This window comes from Phalacrocorax aristotelis, chromosome 1 (assembly GCF_949628215.1).
Source record: "Phalacrocorax aristotelis chromosome 1, bGulAri2.1, whole genome shotgun sequence".
NCBI classification, from domain to species: Eukaryota; Metazoa; Chordata; class Aves; order Suliformes; family Phalacrocoracidae; genus Phalacrocorax; species Phalacrocorax aristotelis.
The window spans coordinates 144,898,738-144,924,569 of record NC_134276.1 but is presented as its reverse complement, the minus strand read 5'-3'; the positions used below and the strand labels follow the sequence as shown (position 1 = coordinate 144,924,569).

Genomic DNA, 25,832 nt, shown 5'->3' with positions numbered 1-25,832 from the left:
CCAAAGTGGCAAACTCACCATTTCAGGCTCTCTTTAAATCAAGATTTGTTGGTTTACTAAAGGCACAGGATAATTTGGTTCAGCCTAGCAGTAGGAGGAAAAAATATTTATGACCAGAACTACAGAAAAGATCAGAGTAAGTATTCTATTAATATCCACTACAGTTAAAATCCATGTGAATCTACACACTACTTGCACATGGTAGATATTCTGAAGATAGCCAGGAAATTGTCAGTGAATCTTAAATTATGCTGAAAATCATTAATTTATCATCAGTGTCGTCAACAGTTGTTGAAGGTAGATGTTTGGATTAAAAATACTGTCCTGGACATCATTCCACAAAACCATTTCCAGCTTTCAAAATTTTGGCCCTAACTCTAACGAGACTGAGTTTTTAACCTTTATTTTAGGGGAAGGAAGAAGAGAGCCAATCTAGAATCTCTGCGCTGGTGGCAGGGAGACTCAACGCAGATGCAAGAGAGAGACATGCTTTCCTTCTCAGATCAAAGTTTCATTGGCGCCTTGTACATTTCCCAATATCCCAAGAAATTTTCAGCAAACCGATCACAATTGTAGAAACATTTCATTCTCAGTGAGCACCGTTTTCTCAGGGGAAAAAAGAAAGATGTATTTGAAAGGCTTGATCTATTTAATTTCTGTTCATGATACAACACACATTGTGTGAAGCTAGGTTTGTAATTTGTATTTCTATTATGTTCTTCTCTACTTGTAAAATGGGAATATGATCTTCTTCTACCTTTATTTCTATTTTAAGGTTCTTGGGCAGAAGACTGTCTCTTCCCCTGTGTGTGTATATTTACACACAAAGTAAAAAGCAAAACAGCTTTGGGTGTCTAAGCTCATTTGTAGCATAGATAATGGTTGTTCTTCTACTGCTCTATCTAAAAAATATAGTCAACAGTTAGGAAGTGCGACTCAGAAATATTATCTGCCATCCATGACTTGAATATTATATATTTAAATAAACCACTGAATTATTTGAAGGAATGGAATTATTTTATGCCGTGTGTTTCTTTGCAGAGCAATGTGACAATAAGATAACATTTTGCAATTTCAGATCATTTCCCATGGCAAGGAAATTGTATTTGCCAGCCAGCTGGGGTTTTTCCACCATTTAATGTACACATGATAGATACTGGTTAGGACTGGTGTTTCTAGTAGAACACTGTTCACGACTAAGCCTAATGGATACAATGACAGAAAACCTTATATCAGCTGCTCATATTTTCAGCACTCAAAGTCTAAACATGCTTCTCAGTTTTAGAAGTCTTTGTTTTGCTTCTAGAGTAGGATGGCTTTTAATGAGTTTGATTAATTACATGTTATTATAATACATGTAATAATGTATAATACTATTATAATATAATGCATAGTAAAAGATATAATGTAGCATACAGATTAATATATATTCTATGCTATATAAAAATAGGTTTAATAATATTTAATGTGTGTATAGGTATATTAAGTTTACCTTGTTTGCATTAATTTTGTTTGTTATATCTGTTATACAGAATTACACAGCAAGAGAAGTATTAGCTTGTTTTAATTGTGACAGTGGTAGCTGTTTGTATCTCCAACACAGGAGACTGCTGCCATTGTTTATCAGTATCTAGGACAAATCTAGGACTTGGCAATCAAAATACACAGAATATGGCTGGAAAAGAGAAATGGAGAAAACAAAATTGTCCCAAATCAGGTTAGTTAACAGGTTCATATCCGAGCAGGGTATTAAGCTGAGTCAGTTGCTCAGACTGATACACATTCCTGCTAGTGAGCACAACTCTTAATACGTGTATTTGTTCACAGCTCAAAGGAAGAGTTAAAGCAGCAGTAATACCCTATTTGGCACAGCATTATGAAACATAACGTAGCAACAATAACATTACTCAGTGGCACAGTTTAAAAGACCACTTATATTTACCACTCAAAGTAATTCTCCACCTGCAATATCCTAACACAAGCATGTACTTCTCAAGTGAAGCAGCCATAAATCAGGATACTGAATGACACTACTTACAAAACCTTGGCACAAAGCAGTGATCTCAGTAGCCTCCACCTCACCAATTCATTGATGCAATCCATATATTATTTCCTGTGAGCTAAATTTCTCAGCCATCTTCTGCTGCCAGTTTTCTCTGGCCTCCCTTGCTGAGGGACCAGGTTATACAAAGTAAGAGGTAATATATACAGCTCTCTCACTGCACACGCACACACCCTGGAATAGGTAATAACGAGCAACTTATTAAAATCTCTATCTGTCTCATTCACAATCCATAAAACCAACTGCAGCAGGTTTCAATAACCTTAGCAATACAAAACAGGCTAGGAGAAATTCCGCGGTGCTGCCCTGCACCTCAAGCCAAAACCATCTAAACATTGAGAGAAACCCTTTATCCCAAATATTCTCATTTGATTTGAGGTAACTTTTTGCCTTTCTGTTTCCCCCTCAAACTTTTGCATAATCAGCTGGCTAGGTAAAGGTTGGGTACAACATCTTCAGATTCATGTTAGCACAACGTGAATAGCAGCAGTTGAGTTTTATTCAAAGAGTAGTTCTGGGACTAAATGTGCACTTGCACTAGAGAATTATCTCCTGCATGCATTTCTACTTTTTCCTCTCACATTTTTGGCCTAAAAAAAATCATAAGCAGTTGAACCGAACCCTACGTCTAATGCATAAATACACTTCCAAAACATGAAGCTCAGAACTTGCAAGTAGACCCGGTTTTGGGACACGGTAGCAAGCTGCCCTGAACACTGCTGGATCTCCAATTAGACATTTGAACAAAAATATGCAAAATCACTACTGCTTTTGATAATATATGCCAGAAAATTAATAAAGTAAATTAACTATGACACCTTCAAAAGGACGTCTCCATTTTTTTCTCAGCTGCAAACTGATTATTTGCAGCAAACGTCTGATTTATTCTTGCCACTCTATTCAAAAACTTCTCCTCACCTTGGGTGCTCCCTTCATTTTGTGTCCCCATTTTTTAGCCCTCCACTGTCCTCCATGTCAGTACACCTTTTCATTAGTCACTCTTTTTTCCATTCTCCTTTCCCATAATCCTTTCCTCATCTTTCTCTTCCATGGTGCTAGCTCTTCCTCCTCTCATCAGAAAGGCACACTTTTATTTCTGATACTTGCAAATGAAGACTCTTTCTTTTACTTCAGACAACTCTTCCATTTTAACCACAAACATTAGTAATCACATAGGTTAAGATTAGGGTAAAACATTTTCTTGGTCTAGCGCATAAGATACAGGAAATACTTTTTCATTGTGCGCAGTATTATTAGACACAATTTGATTAGTTTTGTCCAGTTTAGACTGCTTCTCAAATCCTGGTACTAATCAGCATCTGCAGTGAGAGGCTGCGCTACCTGAGCCAGAGTTACGAGTCATGCATCTCTAGTCATGCAGCTCTAGTACACACAACAGGGAAAAGCTTTTTGTTTCTTGTAAAGCTCTACCAGTCTGACACCTGCATGACAACTTAATTCACCCACCTCTGCAAGTTAGTCAGCTCTACTTTGTACAGAGGAAGTATGAAGGAGCTGCAAGACAGTTTGGTGCAGATAAAACATCACCGCTGACTAGTTACCAGAATTGCCAAATGTGGACAAGTGCGCCAGGACAGTCAGGAACCCGACGCTCCTTCTCCGGCATTTACACACATCCAGTTGCACAACCCAAAGGAGTAAAGACTAGCCGGTAGATCACTGGTCATCATTTTTCCAAGCCTGAAAATAAGTTTTACCTTAAAAGCTTAACCGATTTTTGTAACAAGAGCTAGGGGAAGCCCAGTGAGTCCATCTCAAGAGGCCAGATCAACACTGTAGCTTGGAGCAACCCGAGTTTGGTAGGTGAGATGCATTTCAGTCCCCACCAGCTCTTACAAGGGCTCTCACAATGTTACCACAGCCGAGATAAAAGTGGGGCAGCAGCTACTTACAAGCTGAAGCTTCAGAACAACTTTCAGAGAGCATCCTAAGTATTTAAAAGGTCAAATAAATTAGGTTTTTTGGTCTCACTCCTTCCATGGTTTTTTCTTGTTGTTGTTTTACTGATAAAATCTGGGGAAAATATGCTGCTGTTTTTGTAGTGCAACACGACTGGCAAACCCCCACTTTAGAGAAGTGTAGGTTGCAGCACACATTACTAACGATTAATGATGCTCATTAAAAAATGAAGTTCTGATAAAATTCATTAATGCTTGGCTTGAGTCTTGCTAACAGTTACGCAACATTAAGAGCAAGGCAATTACAGATCTTGGCTGCAACTCATTGAGAGATAAAAGAATACCCTTTTTCCTGTTTAACTCAACATATGACATGCTGTACCACAAAAATAAGCTGTCTTGAAAAGCTGTTTCAACAATGAGGCACAGTCTGCAGCTCCATTGCCACCTGCGGGTAAGTGCTGGAGTCTATCATCCCACTGTGTTTCACAGGGCACAGAGGAATAAAGGTATCAACAGAAAATAACAATAAAGTAAGAGCCATGCTTCTGACTTGCCCCAGTCAAAGTCATTTGAAGCAGACACCACATTTGGCCTCTCAGGCGACTACTACAATTTGAAGAATTTTAGGTATCGCTCCTTTCATACACCTAAAAAATTTAAAAAGCGGACAAGCAGCTTCATTCTACACCACGTGGCAAGAGACTGGGATGAGGATGAACTGCAGATTAATTGTAGGAACATTAACAGGGGATTGGACGGAAACAAGTTATGGTTAGCTACTTCAGGCTGGAGTCTCAGAGGCGGCTTCCAAAAGAGTATGCAACAAGAGGTTCGCTCTCCTGTCTCAAAGCCAGTTTCTGACTAAATAAATGTTTTTGTCCCTACATGTCAGCAATAAAAGCACACCAAGGGGCTTAAAGAAAGCCTTCTCCACCTGTTCAGTAGCAAGCGCAGTTTCTGAAAGGGGACCATCGGCAGCGCGCACCCGTAGATGGGCATAAAACAGATTCCAGTGCGCTCTCACACAGCTTGACTCTGCAGTACTCATGGGAGTAAAGGCTTCTATTTAATCTATCTCTTAACCTATATACATTCTATAGAACGCAAATTAGCTTTCTATTGTTATTAATGGTAAATTTGCTACTTTGAATTGACTCAGGGAAACTCCCAGGAATGCATGTTATATACAGCTGACATTTGAATACATTACATATTGAAGTCCACTACACATGCCGTTGTTTTCCCTCCTATTGTACATCTGTAGTTTGCTCTTTATCTAGAGGAAAATAACCTATTCAAGACTGTATTTTCTGGGATAGCCTCAAAAAAGCTCATTACTTTCCAATGACAACTTCTGGCTCAGTAAGAACTTGCTCTGCATTTTCTGGCCAAGTTGTGAAGGAAGGATTTTTACCTGGGGAAGAAGAGAAAGATTCTACGTTACAATGGGTTAGTTCGTCAGCACAGGAGATCTTTTTCACTGCAGTTACAACAGTGAACAAAGACTAGCCACAACTTAGCCCTGGGGAAAGTTTTGAGGATTTGGGCAGTGGACACCAGAGAAACATCAGCTCTGGGCTCTACGAACCAACTCAGTAGGGACCAGTAACCCCAGATCTTCAGTCATAGTCTGAATAATTTCTATTAAATTGAAAAACAATTCTCCAACTCACCCATTCTGTAGTAGTAGTACTTCAGAAGCAAGAAGCCCAATGGAAAGAGCCCCCATGCTTAGGTCAATGAGAGCCAGTGATGCTTGGAGCATTTCAGAATCTCAGGCCACAGAAGTTGTGCATATAGAGTATTACTGTGGGATCATTACACTTCCAGAAACAATTAAAAGGTGGAGGTCTTGCAGATTAAGACAGAATTTTTATATACAACCTATTTAAGCAGACATACGGGGCTCAAGTCTCCAGTCTCCTACAATGCTTTCTCTTAGCCCAAAGATTAACCTAAGTTTTGCACTCCGCAGAACTTTAGGCTTTTGCTCCTTTTGCTTGTTCTATCTTTTCCTTGCTCCGTATACACAAACTCCTTAGTCAAGCTCACTGTGAACAAAACTAAAATTTTTATTTGGTGTAGGCAGGAAAGGCTCATTTTCAGTGACAAGGATGTATCTGCCGGTACCTAATGGAGCACAGACTTTGGCCCAAGGAAGGTTTTCCTCAATAAATTCACTGCAGGCAACTGCAGAGGGTAAACTCAAGCCCAAGTAGAATCTGTGTCTTGGTGAAATCATTCTCTTTAGGTTAGACTGCACAACCAAGACAGAGTAAGCAAAGTTTTGTTGACACACATAACACCACAGTTAATCCCCAAGCAAGTACCTAACATTGTGCCCCTGGCACCGGATGCACAGCCTTTCTTCAGTGTCATGGATCAGCCTGTGAAATGGGTCCCACATAGTTAACACAGCCCTTATTGTGTATAAATTAAACTTCAGAGCAGCCCAAACTTTGCATATTTTCCTTCGATTCCTCAATGGTAGTAATTCCTACTGACAGCCATGTTCCACCTAATTCCTGCCTCCCAGATGTGAGATTTTAGTGGTCAATGACCAAGCCTATTTAATATGCAAAACTGTTAGGAGTTTACTTTCTGCAAACCATGTAATGGCTCAGTGTATTTATTTCTAGGTGCATTGTCAATCCCAGAAAGAGGTGTGCATTTTAACACAAGTCAAAAGCCTTAAAAAAAAACCAAACTGTTAAGTATTCCATATCACATGCTTTCAAACCTGGGGAAAGCAAAATCATCACAACATATGCCAGCAGTGCAGTTAGAAACGAACTTTATTGTTGCAGTTTGAAATTATTTACACAATATAAATCTCTTTGAAAGGTACATTACTTCATTTAATCAGTGGTAGAAGGCCTTATAATAGCTTCAATAACATTTAGTTCAAAAGAAATACAATTCACTCCAATGGATAAATGGTGCATCTAGACTCCACAACATACACAAAGGGTCATGGGGACTTTTGGGGGGATGACAGTGCTGGAAGATGAGAGAGGCTTATTTGTAAACTGAGTTTATTGAATTCACAGGACATAATGGATTTATTTAAAAGAATACTGAAAAATATGCAGTAACAAAAAAAAAGCCACAAAATGGAATATACCCCTAACATGCTATGGCCCTGCTTCTGCAAGTAGTTAAAGGGTTTTAGATAGCTGGATTAAGAGGCTTGAGACAGAATCAGTTAATCTAAGTCATATCTAAGAAAGATTGGATACATTCTTGGTGCTGAGACTACTCAAAGCACTTGTGCAGAAAGCAGCGTTATTAACTACCACAGGCTGCATCGGAGGTAAAGTGTTAAAAGGAACATTTCTTAAAAAAAAGGAAAAAAAAAATCTTTCTCACACTGAAGACTTGACACCTACCGTTCTTTTGATAACACTTAATTACTACAACCAAAAGCTAAGAAACAATATACTTTTCCAGTTCATGCTGCATTTTATGGCACTGTATACATTTTTCATGTTTCTCTTCTGTGGTGTCTTTCATCTTGTGTTTGGAATGGAACTCGGGGCGGGGGGGGGACGACACACTTAACTGAAAAAACACAGCTGAGATACCACACAAGTAGGCTGGTGCAGTACCTGAAGCTATTTCAGCATTTATTTTCAAGGTTTGTTAGATTTCAAGTAATTTGTTTTCTTTCTAAATATTCACACAACTTTTAATTTCCACCAAGTTTTCTGTGTCATGTCTCTATAAGCATCAAATCAAACCTATTTGGGAAGTCTGTGAATTAGAGTTCCACACGGTAGGGAACCCGAGACAACAGCTCTACAATTTTAGAAGGCTACAGAAGAAGCTAACCTAAGATCTTGACACAGAAGTTTGGTAATCTGGTGAAGTCTGGCCACCTGTTCCAAGATCATAATGGGCTTTGGGGCTATTCCAGTCAGTTTTCTGGCATTTCGCAACAAAAATAAACCCTTTTATTAAAGAATCTGGTGCTAGACCACCACCTGTACTATTAAACACATAGAAAAGCCCAACACATACTTAAGCGTTGCAAATTAATCAACGGCATAGGGTTTGGTTGGTTGGGGTTTTTTCGTTTGTTTTTTAAATAATCTTTTAGAATTATTCTTCCCCCTCCCCCTAGGCTAACTGGTTTTCTAACCACAGGAACTTAATCTCTACAGATCAGACCAAATGGAAAAGTCACTTTCAAAAAGAATCATACAATGCTCTTTCAGTGTCTCGGCACATCACTCAGAGCACCTCCATACAACTGGCACATGCAAGCGTTTTGCACATTTTCCTTTCCACTCCAGAGGTCTAAGCACCACAAAGTTGGTTTCTTCCAACATGTCCCACCTGGATTTGTGCGGGTTCTCACTGCCAAAGTCATGTGGTTGGCTAACAGAACACCTCCTTGCACAAGACCAAAGGTCACAGCTTTTTGTATCTTTCACAACTAATGAAAACAATCAGCTTGCAGCCCCGCAGTAATAAAAGGGGCAGGGGGAGGAATTCTTCCCCCTTGCATTACCTCAAGGTTTGATCAAATACTTTCTGCTCTACCACTATAATTACAGCCCACCTGGTGTGGAAGAGATGACAGGAGGTGGCAGCTATTTCCAGTAGTTTAGTAATCTAGCACACCTTAGAAGGCATCCAAGAACACAGTAAATACAAAAACATGAAAGCAAGACACAAGCAGCCAGCCAGCCAAGGAAGATGTGGTCAGCCTCCTCAGCAAACCATAGGAAGGACTACCCCAAGCAAGAGATTGAATTCCACGGGGTTACAGAACCAAGTCTTGTTTAATCAGAAAGTTACCAAAATTTGTTCTAAGATGTCTTTCGGTAGGAGTAACAAAAGGCTATTTCATAAGCTTTTATTAGCTACCAAAGGCTTTAAAAAATCTGAATTTCATTCTGAAACAAACTTTACCCTTTACAATTTGCTCTTGTCCTTAAACCATGCAAGTAAATGGGCATATCCAATACCTGCTACATCAAAAGCTTGAGCTTGAGTTTCCATGTGAATGATTTCCTTTTTCTTATATTTACTGAGCCCACCCCTCCTCTTGAGTAATACTACTTTGATAAACTCACTTCCCAGGACCCTAGTAACTTACAGTGTCAGCACTGATAAGCATGTGTACCTTTCATCCGGTGCAGGTGAAGCTGACAGGATGTACAAACTGTATCAAGATCAATTTGTCACATGGACAACAAGACCTGCACACCTGTACTTTCCAGAGTTATTAAACGCATCAGTGACAGGAATAAACTAACAGCTTGAAGGACACTATGGATGGAGTTCAAAACCAACAGTGAAAGGCAACAGTAATTAAACTGTCAGGCATTTGGGGAAAACTACCTGTCTATGCTTCCAGGATTAAAGGCCTCTTCAGAGAGGGACTTCCTATGCAGAAAAATTCTGATAAGAAGTTATGTACTGACAAAATAAAACAAAATTTTAGTCAAAAAGGTGATGATTAGTGATGATTAAGTACGGAAAGGAAGCTTTTCATATTCTTGTTTCCCCTAATGAAGTAGGGTTGTGGACACGGGGAGGTGGAGGGAATGGCACACAGGGAAAATACCTCAGGTAGGTTTCAAATAGTCTAAAGGGGCTACCAATAGTTCTAGTGCTGAGGAAAATGACCAGCAGAACTTAGTGATTTGGGCATTTATTATAAGCATTTACAAGTAAGCAACTAATCCTATTATAAGGCTATATCCACCAAAAACATTGAAGTTAGGGGACTTCTACCACAACTAACTCAATTGCTGTCACCACGGGAGCGCACACTTTAAGAGTACTTCAATTCAACATGCTAATGTTTAGAAGTCTCCAGCATTCAAGAATGTATAAGAAATTTTTGGAAGTTTAAGTAAACAATTGTAACAGCCTTCCCTATACCACAGGTACTACATGTACCTCTGACACATAGTTTGCCCTATTATTAGAATAGACTTTCTCTTCATTTTAGTACTGTGTAAATTCTTTTATTCCCAGAATCATTCCCAAGAGCAAGATGTCAAAAAAGATAACGGGAAAAAGACACTGGATGCCCAAGGCTATAAATGGATACCTTAACATGAAACTATTATGCTCTGATACAGGTCAAGTTAACAAAAGAAGTCTGCACACAGAGTTAAATTTCTTCTTTACATCAAAATTTCTACAAAATAGGAGAGAATACAATGCAATACACAAGTCCATAAATGCAAGATACAGTACAATTCACACTAATTTACAAATGGTTATTTACACTGTTGTATATACATACACAGTCAGACCTGGTTAATGCAAATTTGCTACGTCCTTTTAAAATGCAGATCGAGAGGTGTAAGTATGTTACTTTTCAGAAGTCTTTAACGCTCGGGTAACTTATGAAATTAGGCATGGATTAGCCAGATCTGACTGCAAAAATGAGAAGAAAAAAATTCACACTCTTCTGCTTTACAAAAGCAACCAGGCCACTATGGTCTATTGACTTGATGCTATTTATGCAAGAATGCCATTACTAATAACCCTCTTTATATTTACAATACAGGTAACTACAGTAAGAATTATTAATTTGGCATTCGTGCCCTTAGCTTAACATAAAGGCAACAGAAGATCTTCTTGGCAAGTCACAGTCAAAACTACTTAAGGATGTTTCTAGAGCTCAGTCATTTTTTTTGTCCTCCTTCAAATATCTTAACATTGCTATTAAACAGACTGAGATTAATTAATTGAAACACGTACATGTTCTCTAGTTCGGTGCTCTAGTACCTATCTTACATTCAGAATGTCCTGTATTCACAGTTTCAAGCTACCTTATCTGCAATGCTATTGCAAGCTACTGCTTCAAACTTAACACATCTGTAGATATTCCTTAGCAAGTGAGAATATCAGAGTGCTACTGGCTCAAACAGATGTGGAACAAGGCTCAAGGTAACTGGCATTTCATTTTGGGAATTGTTTTACAGTATTTCCTCAGAACTTATCCAGGAATTGTTTTAACCTGCACTTGTCTTGACAGAAAGCTAATGCAAAGCAGCATTTAAGTGTGTAAAATGAATTTCGACATGCAAAATGAAAGCCTCTACCAGTACTGCGAAGTCAATCACTGTAACCTGTGATAATCCTTGTGCTTCTTCGAAGTGGCTCAGGAAAAGCTTGCAGTATTTACTATCTGCTTCAAAGTGCTTTTATGGGATTCAGTGGAACTTCACTCCACAAGAATGAGATCGAGCTGCACTCATGAAGAGCTTTGGTTCTGCAGAAGCAAGCTTCCACTCCTACAGTTATTGCTACTTGAGCTATACAAACAAAAATACTATACTGAAAAAAAATTACACCAACTCCAAACTTAAAATAGTACTGGTACCTGAAAAGGGAATGTGGATTACCAACTGTTGGGAAAGTTGGGATCTATCAAGTGTCAGATTCCCCAAGACCAAGTCAACATCACAGCATTTTTCAAATATTTCACAAATACAAAGCAACACTACCAGAAATAAAGCCACTACTTGAAGAAAATAGTAATACGAGTTCAAAAATCTTTATCAATCTTACTTCCAAGCAGATCTTGCTGAACTTAAAGGGACTACCAAGACAGCAGGGTATTATTCAACGTATGTCAATGTCAACAGGGAGAAAGCACAGAAAACTAGTGTCTTCTGTGCTCTCATGAGCTCTAGCAACATCCTTGGTAACTGCTACAAAGGAAAATATAAATGTCTATTTTAGCTATTTGTTTCTATTTAGCTACTAAGAAAAACTGTCCAGTATAGTAGCCTCCAGCTAACAAATGCTAACAAAAATGGTTATGTAATTTCAAATTACAAAAAATTCCAGTTCTCCCACTTGTATTAGGATTTTTAAGGTTTTGGCTGAAGGAAATAAAAAAAATTGGAAACATTCAGAGATGAATATAAACCAGGGGGGAAAAAAATCCCAAACCTTGCTTTTGTAAAATAACAGAATGCCATTCAAAATGGTCTTTCAAGGTGAAAGTTTTTCATTCACATCAATTTTCTTTGTCCTGAATCAATCCAAGCTTTTGTAAAGCACATATGTGCATGTATATATATGTGTGTGTGTATACACATACACACACAAACACACAGTGTGCCATAAAGCAATTTTGAATAAATATCTTTGCTGGAGTCTGTACAACAGACTCCCCATAATATTTACTCTTCAGGTAAGTTTGCGCTTGCACATGTATATGCACACACACAGACTTTGTACACGTGGGCACTTATGTGACCAAAGTGCAAAGTTTTTCAGAGTATGATCAGAGTTGAGTACTTGCCTGCCCAACTCCACACTGCATTGTTGGGTTTTATTTTTCTGTTGTGGGTTTCTTCCCCTTCCCACCCCCACCCCCCACACCCTCCCTTTCAGATTTAAAGCCTCTTTTCCACTCAAACTTATACATTATTTTGTTAAGTAAACATTTTCTTTTCAGTTCACATTTTGTAATCCAGACCATTCTTGGTATAACAGCTTTAAGAAACAAGAAAATGTGTGTGATGATCAAAGCTCCATTTTTCAAGTCATACTTTTCCATATTATCCCTTCAGACTGGAGACTTTGAAAAGTAATTTGCTGCCACAGGAGAAAGAAAAAAAAAAAAAAAAAACAACCAACAACAACAAAACAACCCACCACAAATCTAAAAAAAGGCCCCAGACATACCAGAATCTGCAGCTACAGGCCCAAGCATTTAAGACTAAAATCCAAGGTTCGAAGATGAGAAAGTAGAAAGATGTCAACAATACAGGAACTGTAAACCTAAAATGTCTTGCTCCCCAGTGCAACAGGATCTCTGTTCACTAATCTTCAGTTCAATAGTCCGCTCCACTAGATGCTGCTGAAGCACAAATACAGACACCAGAATAGTGTTCAAATTTAGAATCAAGTTTCAAAAAAAAAGGAACATCAATTTGGAATAGTGGTCTTCTGCTTTAAAAGTACACTTAATAAACAAGCAGCTTTCCCACAGAAGTTAGAGATGGTACGTTGTCCATCTAGGACTATGATGGTACATATCCTCAAAGAATCTGATGGCCACAGAACTTTAACATTTCTACAGCTTAACGGCATCAATAAGGAAAATTCAAAACATTATTTATCAGTTCAGCAAGGTGGTTGATTCTTATACAAAAGAAAAGTACCATCATATGGAAAGCTACCTTCTTTTTAAAAAAAAAAGGGGGGGGGGGGGGAAGATCACCCTAACTTTTCTCCCTAGTTACAGCACACTGGTGATCTCACTAGTCTATTATCGCTCATATTTTGCTTGTATACATCTAAAAAGTTAATATTCTCTAACCATGTTTTCTTTATTATAAGTTAATGCAACTTCAATAAAATAAGTTGTTAAATGAATCCTTTGGAACAACCTCACTGTCTGCACCCAACTTTTACAAAACCAATGAAAGCAGCAATGGAATCATGTTAAACTTATAATAAATAATTCACATACAACATATGTTAAATTACAAAGAAGGATTAAATTGCCATTTCTACAACTTTTTATAGATTTAGCAAGTTTCTAATCCGTTTTATATCAACAGCAGTACGTATGCTCTTCAAACTAAATTTAACATTGAAGGACTGTTTAGAGGCATTATTTATAAAGCAAGAACCACCAAGTGAGCATTACAGAACTTCAACAAATGTTTAGCTTTTTCCAGTATCTGTTCTCAGAAAAGATTCAGGGGTTGTCCATCCACTTGGTAAGTTTGTTCCTCTTTATTACTCAGGAAGAGTTAACGTCATGACCTCCAGCTTCATTTTGAAATACTGGTTAAACCGAACAATTGCATACCTAATCAAAGGGAGAGAGAGATTTGAAGTTAAGAGCAGATAACTCCCTTTGTGAAAACAGCCATGCTAGGTAGGACTAGTCGTAAGTCCACCTACCCCAGTACCTTCTTTCCAACGCTGACCCTTAGCAGCTGCAAAAAGCAGCAATTAAGAACAGAGCAACCGTATTACAGTACTTCCTCACCACCACCCCGCACTCCCAGCTTGCTACAGCTTGCAAAACAGATGCTGTTCCAGGATTATCAAAGTTAGTATTCTCCTGTTTAACAGTTCTTAATAGACTGCCCAACAACTGACAACTAACAATTCCAAAGATACCTGATCTTGACTATTGCAAGAAATGACATTTTAGTCAAAAAACTGACACATTTTTGGGTTCTATCACCTTTGCTTTTACTTGGGTTTTTGTGCCATCTAGCGGTTACTAACAAGTCCTTCTTTTGACCAATTATTCTCAAGTAGAAGAAATTCACAGTTGTCTCATTTTCAAAATGACACAACTAAGCCTAGTACACTGGCTTAGTCAGTGCAAAAAATTCTGAAGTGGGAACTTTTATCAAACAAAATGATTAATTTTATCACCTCACCCAGTCCCCAATAGAGAGATGAATTCCTCTACTTGTTGCCATGAAAGACCGTTTTTAAAAATGCCAAAGACACACATCTACCTGAAACAGAGCACCACTGGCTAGTGTCTCAGGAAACAGAACTTAACATTCATTGGCATTACAAAGATTCTTTAAAAAAGACTAGGAATTTCCAAGATCAACATCCCATGCAGTAAGAAGTAAACAAGCTCTTTTGTACAAGAGTCCCATTTCTTGCTTGACTCCTGCAGTTGGAAACGTAGGTCTTGCATCTGACATAGTACACCACAATGACCAGCTTGGCTTTTATGCCACCGTCCAACAACAACAACAACAAAAAAAAACACTCAATGCCCAAAAACATTTACTCCTTTAGGGGTGTTCCTTGCCATGTTATATACTATGTGTTTTAGCCCAGGAGCACATACTAACTTAAGAAAACTTTCAGCAACAAAAAGCACAGACAGCTTTTACTGCCTTAATTTTCTCTTAAAAATTAACAGTTACAGTATGATCACACAGATCAGATCTGTTGCTCAGATAGCTGGGGTGTGGGACTAAATGGCCACACAGGTCCCTTCCAGCCTCCAGTATTCTATGCTTATATGTAGAAAGCACACTTACCCTAGAAAATCAAAGTCAATGGTGGAATATTTGGCTTGAATTAGAGCCCACAATCCCCAAAAGAAGTGGGAAGCCTGAAAAAAAAAATTTTAAAAATTGTGAAATATTAACATTCTATAAAATCCAACATGTAAACGTATTCTCACATTGAGACAAAAAAGTTATCTACAAGAGACTTCTCAATACCCCATCTTTTCATAAAGTTATTTGATATCTCTTTACCAAAAGGATTGGTAAACAAGTACTATAGAATTAATTACTGGCAATCAGAGGAGTAAATCCATTGGCCTCCTGACTCTCCATGCATTGTTTTAAAGAAAAAAATATGTTGCATTTATAAAATAGTTCCTCTATTAAGTAGACTGTTATACAAATACACCATGTTAAAAAAACCGCAGAGAAATACAAGACATCTTCAAACTGCTTCTAACAGTATACCTCATTGGGGCATTCAAGGACTCAATGCCACACCTATTAGATTTCTTATTCTACCTCCATGAATTATGTGGTTTTCTCCTTGAAGGACAAGGCATCGAAGCCAGGTGGAATTTTCTGAAGGCAGATCAAAATTGAACAGGCTCATCCTTTCAAAGGGAAAGACCATGGGAGTAAAGCTTTTACATCCACCAAAGTCTGGGAAAGAGACTGATGGACAGGAGACGGCTTATAACGCACAAGATACCGGAGCAGGGAGCAAACTCACACAGACAGCTCTCACACTCTATGGAAAGGCAGCACTTCTGGGGAACCACAGGAGACTACATGTGCACTTTGCTACAATTTAAACCACTAAGGTGATCAAAACCAGATCTGAAAGCAGCTCCCTGTTTGCCAAGACACTGCAGGCAAGGAAAGAGTTACGGTAGCACTGAAAGTCTCTAGAGTGGCCTAATTATCTGTTTTAAAATAAATAAATAAATAAAACAAAGTATCCTAGTTTAACAAAATGTTATCTTACTTTAAAAAGGCTTTTAAAATCAGGTGATTTATAGGTCTTTATGAAGTATACTACCTTGCTCTTCTGTCTTCCTACCATCGCAGGAAAGAATTTACCACAAACCCACCATAAGCTCTAGCCAACTCAGGCACTTGCCAGATCAATAAACAGCCAATAGAAATACTCACTAAAAGCTCATCTTGTTTCTGAATGCTCACTGCCTCGTTCACTAGGAATATTCTATAGAGAATTTCTGACACACATTAGAGAAAGTTTCCATAGAACAGGCTAAGGAAGTTTTTCTTTATATACCTCAGCACTCAGAGTAGGAAACTGGCAATTATGTTTGTCCACAGAGTGGCAGCAGGCTTCTCTATAGCATTAATATATTCTAACCAACAGTTTGTTATTTACCAGTGCAAACTGATTGACTTGGACATATAGAACTTCAACTTCTTTTTCACTGACTTCTGTGCCAAATCCTTTATATTCTTTGTAGGCCTCAAGGTAAGATCTCAGCCATTGTTCCTGTAATTTTCTGTTAGGATAAAGGCTGTAGTCTACCTCATTTACTCCTAGAAAAAGAAAAAATACCTATTAGAATCTTATGATGTCTAAAAAAAGACCACAGAATCACATTACTGGACTACTCCCCTCCGCCTCACCCCCAACCCACATGTACAAGTTGATGCGGACAAACATCAGTGTCTTTACTTTAACCTGATTTTACCAGTTACAGGTCAGCAAGAATTTCTCACACATGAATTGGAGCATTCAACATACATGGCATAAATCCTTTTGCGATGTTTTCAACCACATACATATTCTACTTCTATTTTGAAATTCAAGTTTGGCTTTGAGAAAAGCGTTTCATAATGCAAATGCTTTTCCTTGACAAAAGCCCTCCCGCACGTATCAAATACTACATTTCATAAGAAAAGGGTCTTGTATGCAGCAATATCTAAAGGTGAATCCAGATATGTATACATGGTCACCAGCTAAGCTCATTATTTCTGAGATGAAAATTTATTGGAAGTCTACTCCTCCTCCACAGGGTATTTGTAGATTTAGAAGTTTTATCTCCACAACCACTCTCTTTCATCCTATTTTTCTTCCTATACTGGAAATGCTTAGTCACAGGCAATATAGAGTCTGCCAGAAGTCCCAAACCTGGATCATAATTCACTCTCACTAGCTATCATTCCCAGAGGATTTGGGAATTCTCCTTAAGTCTTATTTTTATGAACAGTGCAATCCCCTAGTACCTAAACACTTTCTTGCGTCAGATCCACTCAAATCTAGCTTTTAAGAAAAAGATCAGATTTTTTTATTGCGTGGACAGAGAATAGTAGACATGAAGCACAACTGTTTTCCATAGGACAAAAAAAAGTATTTGTGTTTAGTGTTCTTACTGTACTTCACTGCTTAAAGATACAGTCAGACTCTCAGAAGTCCCAGATGAAAAAAATCAAAAGCTCTCAAATATATTTTGTAAAGAATTTAACTTGCTTTCCAAATACTTAAGTTACCAAGTACAGACTCTGAATTTTAAGTTATCTAGATGTAACATTCAGTTTGTGAAACCACAACTGGTAGATTAAGGCTCCTAATTTCACCATACTGCGCTTTCCACCTATACTAATCATTACATAGGTTTTCCCTCTTGCTCCATCTTATGAAATAACACAGCATACATCCGTGGTTATTTCTCTCTTATGGAGTGAACAAAAGGAGCATTCACTGAAAAAGACTGAACTAGTAAGTGAATTAGTCTACCAGCACCTTATTCCCAAAAATCCCACCTTTTTCCTACCAGAGAGCCTTAGCTGTCACTTCTCATTTTAGGACACAACTCAAGGGCAAGTACTTACTGGCACACACAAGTGCAAAGCCACCAAAAAAACCACATAAGCCTGCCATTTGGAACTGTGGAACCACACAGTGTATTCTCAGTATATACCTATGCTGTAAAAGATATAACCGCAGTATTTCATTACAGTGGGCTGAGTCTCCACTGTGTCATTTCACAGAAGGATACTGTGAAAGCTGTGAGTTCTGTATTCATTTAACCCCACCAAAACTTAGGACATGATATTCCCATTTCTGAATTAGCAGAACTGCAAAGGCAGGCCATAACTGGCCCACAAGATAAGACATTATCACATTTTGACACCATCAGATGAACAGCTATATACACTTATCTAGACATACGAGGAGAATGTGCAAGAATGAGAGTTTTTATAAAACCAGTTTGCCTTTACCTCAGAAATCCAAATTTTACCTGCAAATTCATTGAAGTGATTTCCAATGTCATAAGCCAGGTAGTTGTATCCAGAGTATTCATAGTCTATGAACTGCACATCACCTATGTGAGACACAACAGCAGCAACATCAGAGTCCATATCAAATGAAGTTATGGCCCTAATCTTTTGGTGTCCTCTGAAGTTTTTGGGGAAAAAAAAACCCAAAACAAAACCACACACCCATCTTACTTGTGCCCCATTGTGTGCACTCAAACATTCCAGGGTAAGGCTGGGATTTTTATGATATGAGGTTTTCTTGAATATTCATTCAAGAAAGCTCTTAAAGGATTACTTAGAGCTTACAGTTTCTATTTATAAACTGATTAGCAGAATTTCAATTTCAACTTCCACCACATGAGGGCATCCCTTACCTTCAAAATAAGAAATAGAGGATCCTTTATTTAAACTTCACGTAGAAATAGCAGATTAACCTTTTCCCAACAAAAAAGAACAGCCCTGTTTATTCTCACGCAAGTGTGCAACCACAGTGACAGTGGACTAACACATTGCAACATGCCAGTATTTCCTTTAACACGTTGATACTTCCTGCTTCCTCCAACCGTACTTACAAAGTAAGACTATTCTTAATTGTTGCATTTTTTAGCTGGCTTAAACTAGCCTTAGGAAACCATCAGACAATCCTCAAGTCCTCAAGCTATGAAACTAAGTAGTGTTATATAAACACGGACTGATAAAGCAGCAAACAATCCCAAATATATCCAAATTACATTTACCTATAGTGAAGCTGGGGAAAATGCTTCACTCAAGGTAATACAACACTGAACCTGCTCAGGAATGTCTACGCCACATCAAACAGTCAAGACATTAACAAGATGGATTGTTCTAGGTAAAACCAGAACTCCTGTGTTTTAAGGGAAACCAGCAAAATTGGCTAAAAATATCAGAAAAGGAAGCAATGGGTTAACCTAAGAGCTGTTTGCACTAGAACATTAAAATGTAAAACCTTACATTCCCCACTGCTATGCTGAAACGGCTAATTTTCACAGTTGCACCGTTCTCCCTCTCTGCACCCATTCTTTTGATGACTAGATACATATTTACATACTCCTCCTATTACAATGAACAATCTTCTTAGCATGACTTAAAACATCTTCAGATACTAATGCTAGCTATCAGAACTTGAGGTCCAAAAAAAAGTAAATCAAGAGTAATGTTAAGTATGTTATGTATTTCCTAAACTAAGGATTTTAATTGTCTAATATATGGCCTCCTTAAGATTTCTGGATATTGCACATATCAAATACAATAGCTTTGCCAGATGAATGTCCTGACCAAGTTATTATAGAACAACTTTGTTAGAAGTGTTCCTTGTATCTATATGCCGTTCATCTTTACCATATTTGAAATGCTACCACACTGATGTTTTCCAGAAGGATAAGTCTTCTTGTCTAAGCACTTATAACGAAAGTAAAACCCCACTCCACAAACAAAATCAATTAGTCACAATCCTCCAAGTCAGAGTTTACCCTTACTTCCACAGAAAGAGAGGACTGCTTACCAAGGATATGAGGGTAAACCTTTTAGGCTGACAAACCAACATGAAAATGGCCTGCAGAGTAGCAAGCTCCTCCCAGGAAAATCTTGCTGGCAATGGAAAATTGAAGTTCTCTAGAACTCTGAAGGGACAAGAAATTTTACAGCAGCTGCAGCCAAGATCTTATAATATTGTCACAGATTAACTTCTGCTAGTGCTTGACTGGCATATTCATATACTTGCATATGCCTGAATTTCCCACTGGTTCTTCAGCACTACTTTTAAGAAGAAACACCTGTAAGTTACATGCCAGTCAAAATGCACAGCCCAACCCTGGTTAATATTCTGCTACATAACTCAATTCTTGAACTTCTCCCTTACACACACCCCCAAACATTTGATATTGCTTGTATTCAGCGGGTTTTCCTTCCTCCCCCATCTGAAATACAGACATGGCAGGTAAAACTCTACCTGCAAAATATCAACATAAGAAACAAAGTATTTCTTTCATGCGCAAATCTCATCTTGAATATACCTATGTGTTACTATGCATTTTTAAGTACAGATAACATAATAACTTACTTTCAGAGATAAATAATATTATGTACAATAAAAAATTGAATCTAACAAGATACAAATGAGGTTGTTACCAGGCTCTCTCCTATGGGGAAATGCATGTGAACAAGCGATGCGGTAAACCTCCAGTGAATGCACAAGTAGCACAGCGCATGCCACCACAAGGCAGTAACAATAGCATACCTAATCTGTAGCAGATGAAGAAAATTTGGCAAACTTATATTCGATATGACAAAAGTCAAAAGTAAAAAAAAAAGTCTTGCATTTTTACTGATCTTTCAGACTTATACTACTGTGGAACTCAAGGTTGCGTTTAATTTTTGCATGAAAGGCTCGAAATAAAGATGCATAGTTCTTTCTGCAAAACTGAAAGAAAGCAAAAACTGTGAAGTTTGTCACATAAACGCAGACATGTCTCAGCTACCTTGTTTTAGAAAAAGCAGAACCACCTTTGCATTAATTGCTTGGATACCCACAATGTTGGAAGTTACTTCTAAGATGTACTGCAGTTCATACAGAAAAGCCACTTCTAAAAGATATGGCTTACACTAGTAGTTATGCAGCTAGCTTTGTTTTAAGGTTTTTAAAAAGTATAAAGAATCTGTACGTCCTGCTGGTTTCACTGGGAGCAAGCAGACCAAGAGACACTGGTCTACGTGCGTTTGTATTTTATTGAAGTAAGACATGATTTAAAACTACGCTCTATCATCTCCGGCGAAGCTACTGTTATCAACAGGAATAGAGACTAGCATTAAACATTTCAAGTTGAAATACACTCCTTTCACCAAGGGGTCTACTACCATAGACAACATGCAAAGTAATCTATGAAAACTACACGAAGACACAAAATGGAATACATGTTGTGTTCCATACACCAGAAATTCAAATTTTCAATAGATCAAGTAGTAGTCAAGAGGACATCTGTTAGATCTCCTCAGGAACTGAAAGGTAGGATGGGGATTACACCTCTCTTTCTAGCTGGTCTTCACTTTCAATGGTTTAATAAGATAAGCACTTTTGACGTGCAAGTCCTAGCTGTAGTTACCACAGCAGAATGATGCATCCTGAGATCCGTCCCATCCTGTTCATCAGGTGAGCCACTGAGGCCCTAGAAGACAGCTTCAGTAAAGACAATGATCTAGGCTATGAACATACGTGAAAATTCACAAACGGGTCACATACCCAAGAATAATTTTAGCTATAAATACCCAATATACCTTTGCACAAAAAAAAAGTTTTTAGATCAAAACCAGAAGCCTTAAACATACCTCAGTCTTCAGAAGCACTGAGCACCCACAGACTCCTACCAAAGATCATAGAAAACATTGGGTAGGCAGAGGGAATAAAGAGAACAAAACTAGCCATCTACCTACGCACTTCCTGGCAGGTGATTTTAAGACATTCAAAAAGCGCACATATAGATATAGACAAAAGAATACTGATACTTGGTCTTATTGAATAGCAAGTATTTGAATACTCTTAAAACATCAGGTATTTTTGGAAACTCTCAAGTCACGTTTAAAAAAAAAAACCAAACCTTAAGAGCATCAGAACACAAGGTCTATAAATAATCAGTACCAAGCATCAAGCATATTTTGACTGTCTTGATGTCCAATTGTAATTAGGAGCAACATGAAGCTCTGAGTTATATCCTTCAAAGAGCAGTTCACACTGGTAATTATAAGCCACACTTGCAAATTTTCATATCCTGAGTGACTGCAAACGGACATTAACAAAACAGCAAGAGGCAGAGTTCTCTGAGCCGCAGCATGAACAAATTAAAGTAACATGAGTGACACTCCATTAGTGCTGCTAGCTAAACGAAGCTAGCACTCAACATGCTATTCCAGTCTTGTAAAAAACATTTAAGGACATGAGACTGATTCTTCTTAAAAGCAGTTACGTGGCACAACTATTACTTTTCTTTAAAGTCTGAAAATATAACATTAATTTAGTGCAGAGGACAAGTCTAAAGCGAAGCACTGGGACAAGCCACAATCATTCTAACGGCATTGGACAGGAGTCCTAGTATCTGTTCATGTTCTGTAGCTTAACACACACAGATACACATCTACACTGTGCCTAGTAAATGTGCAAATTAAGCATTCACAAACAAAATAAATACAGTGTTGCTAAAACCAATGAGTTTTTGTTTGTGCCAGCTTCTGTAAAGCCAGATAAACACTAGCAGGTTTGCTCAAACTTTACTGGGGAGAGAGAAAAAAAACTGTAGTTGATCTAGGAGACTGATTCTCTCTCTCTTTAGATCCAGCTTAGGGTCACCAAGGTCTTCATGATACGCAGGAGCCTTTCTAGGTGAAAGAGTCAGTTTAGTAGGAGTCCAGCATCACCAAAGCTGTTAACTGCCTTCATACAGTTTTATGTCATTCCTAATGAAGTACATTTTTAAAGATTTTATTTTGTGCTCTTGCAAATGTATATACAAATAAAAGCTTTTGCTCTGCTAAGAATTGCAGCAACACGTTTGTTTACAGTTAAAAGCTGAGCTTCCACTCCTAAAATCACATTCCTCATCTTAGGACTGTACTAACAGACAGATGGTGTTTTTTGCTCTGTAAGAGGTACACTGTAAGAAACAGCTTTCAAACAACAAATATTCTACAGATGGCATTGAGGTTTGGTTACTATGAAAATGGTACCTGTTGTACCCAGACTGCAGTTTTACAACACAGTACATGTGCAACATTCAAACCTAAGTTTAACAGATACATGTATTTCATGTTTCCAAGTCTTTTTCACCCCCCAAGATGTTTACAGCTAGCTTGAAGCCAAAGTGATTTATGTACCTCCCTCCTCCCCACCCTGTTCCCAAACACTAAGCACTCACACACTCATTATTGTAGGATTGCTCATAAATGATGCATTGCTGACATTTTTTCCTCCATTCTGTTTAGAAAACAGAAAAGCATATAGCATTTGTTTTAGAAATAGGAACTTCAAAGCCTATTGACCAGGATATTAGCCTTTTAAAGAAATTCCTCCGATTTTATTTTTCTTTGCAGCATGGTTCTACTGTGAAAAATTACTATTAAAATTACTTTTACTTCAGTGGGTCTGTTATAGAATGCTAAAACTCAAGGTAGTTTCAGCGCTGAAAAAAACCCACACAATAACAATAGATTTATTTTTGGTACTGCAGTATCACAACTCCAACTTTTTTCTCCATGCTTTTTTCTCCCTTCCTCTTTCTAAGCAGAACTATAACCTACCATTGAAACTAAATAAAACCACTGAAGTTTTGTACTGAATTCTTAGAATTTAAAACTGCTGTTAATAGCATTGTACAGATGTGTACTACATACATATGTATGCATATACCTATAGAATTAGAAGTACTAGCAATTCCCTTCAAAATGGTACTACTTGAAGGAAAACTTGTATACAAACCACCAGAAGACTATTTTCTCAATTCACATGCATTCAGTGCATATCTGATGCAGAAACTGGTTATACATACACAGCCAGTTTTCATACTAGAACAAACTCCAACATGTTTTTTATCAGTTTTCATTTAGAAATTAAGGCACATAAGCTTTAAAGCTCAAAGACCAATGATGACTCACGGAGAATACTTCAGCTCCATTCACAGTCATTTACTTCACACAATTCTGGCTTACACACCAACAGTCTTATCAAACTGCCACAAATACAAAGCTACTAGAAGGAACACATCATCCTCACTTCAAAAGCAAATCTTGACCTAACCTGATGAATTTGTTGTACTTAGCTGAGTTCAGATATTTGAAATGGGAGGAAAGTTGTGCATTTTTGCTGCACCATGGCCATTTTAATGTTGCAAGTTTGCCTTTTGTGTTTTAGTATACCGTTTAATTGATTTACTTAGTAACCGAACCTCAAACCACTAAAATCCAGAAATAAGAGAAACTGTGGGTTTATACAGAAGCTTTATAGATGTTAGTTAAGGCATTCTTTAATAACATGAATTATGAGTTAAATTTATTATAATAAAAACAAAAGTGTAGATCACCTGTGCTAAGATGTGTACAGCCTACAACTGTTTAAATAAAGTATGTATTTACAAATGAAATCTTTAAGATGCCGACGTACCTCACGCAAGAAACAGTCACAGAATGTACTATTAAGTATCACTAAGGTACTTCTTCATTAGGAAATTGTCTTCCCACAATCACAAACCCGAACAACACACATATTACAGGAGATGTCTTCAGGTTAGTTTCTGTGCTTGTATGTACAATTCCCCTCCCCCCACCCCCCAAAAAAAAAGCTTTATATGACTAGAATAAACAATTACATACTTTGAAGCCTAATCATACAGGCAGGCTAGGGATTAACAAATTCATTGAAGTAAAGCAAGGAACACCAACATTCTTTGTACAGTTACATATAGATTATTATTGAGCTAATTAAGCAACTTCATATTTGCACAGATATCACTACCACTACATTGGGTCTTAAAAGCTCACATTGAGAGTTCACTCGTTAAAGTCAGTAAAATGACACTACTAGCGTAGCAAATGCAGTTACAGCACAAACAAACTAAGCCACTACTTACTGTTTAGTTGAATACCTACCTCGTTTCTTGTTGTAAATAATATTCTTACACAACAGGTCATTGTGACAGAGTACCACTGGTGATCCTAAATTTGACAGTCTTTCCTTCATCCAGGCCATCTCTTCCTGAAGAACTTGAGGACTTGGAATGTCACTTAAAAACCTTTTCAGGTATAAGAAGTTTAAGTGTTAATATTTAGTACTGTGTGTTATGTACCACATGTGTTATGATAAAATAGTTTATTTTCCTCTACATTCTTACTCTAAGTAATTCAATAGACCTTCTCCCAAACTAGAGCACTCTTCCCCCTATCACCACGGCAGTCAAATCACAAGTATTTCCCTCTGTTCTCCCCAAAACCAATTCTCTAAAGATTGTCTCTGCTGTAAAAATGACAGTAGTCCAACAACTCAGGAGCAGAACTTGAACACAATCCTACATATTTTTTTTAAAGGAATACAGATTAAAAGTGTTATAGCATGAATTTCATTCACTTTTCACTCACATTACATTACTTCAAGTATGATACACAGTAAGTACTATATATGTATCTATACAGAGGAAATTAGGATTCATTTTTTGTTCTAGTCACAGTAAATATCCTTAAGTAGGCATTTTCTCTTTTAGACTTTCAATTAGCTACTGAAGTTTTCCTCAGCTTTCTTAAGAATGGTATGTTGAAAAAAATTCAACCGACTTTGCTAGATCATTCTTTAATTACAATGCAGCAAGAAGGGCAGTTGGCGTCAGTGATTTCAAAGAAGTTCTAAGAATGTTGTTAATCTGGAATCTGCTCAGAGATATGAAGTTTGATGATATTGTAAAAACACTTGGAAATTACAGTTTTAGCTGAAATGTTTGATCTCCAATCCCTGAGAAACTGTCTTCAACTGAAGCTTTAGAGTACAGTACAGAAATCTTATTTAGGTTCACGTGAAAATGTAAAACATTGCTCCTAGTTTTGCTGCTC

General features: G+C 37.7%; 1 protein-coding gene and 1 long non-coding RNA gene across 2 annotated transcripts in view; both read right to left on the bottom strand.

The window, feature by feature from the left end:
* Window positions 1–10,109: 10,109 nt before the first annotated feature.
* ETNK1 (ethanolamine kinase 1) overlaps window positions 10,110–25,832 on the bottom strand; it is a 28,627-nt gene continuing 12,904 nt past the window's right edge. The window contains exons 4-8 of the mRNA XM_075114180.1: window positions 24,882–25,024; window positions 18,215–18,298; window positions 16,348–16,508; window positions 14,997–15,070; window positions 10,110–13,786 (exon numbers count right to left, since the gene is read on the bottom strand). Of these exons, the coding sequence (XP_074970281.1) occupies window positions 13,714–13,786; window positions 14,997–15,070; window positions 16,348–16,508; window positions 18,215–18,298; window positions 24,882–25,024 (535 nt within the window). The 3' untranslated portion in view covers window positions 10,110–13,713. The remainder of the gene's footprint in view (window positions 13,787–14,996; window positions 15,071–16,347; window positions 16,509–18,214; window positions 18,299–24,881; window positions 25,025–25,832) is intronic.
* LOC142066576 (uncharacterized) lies at window positions 19,737–20,472 on the bottom strand. Its single transcript, XR_012663739.1, has 2 exons — window positions 20,382–20,472; window positions 19,737–19,873 (listed from the first exon to the last, which is right to left on the bottom strand). It is a non-coding gene; the product is annotated as an uncharacterized LOC142066576 (long non-coding RNA).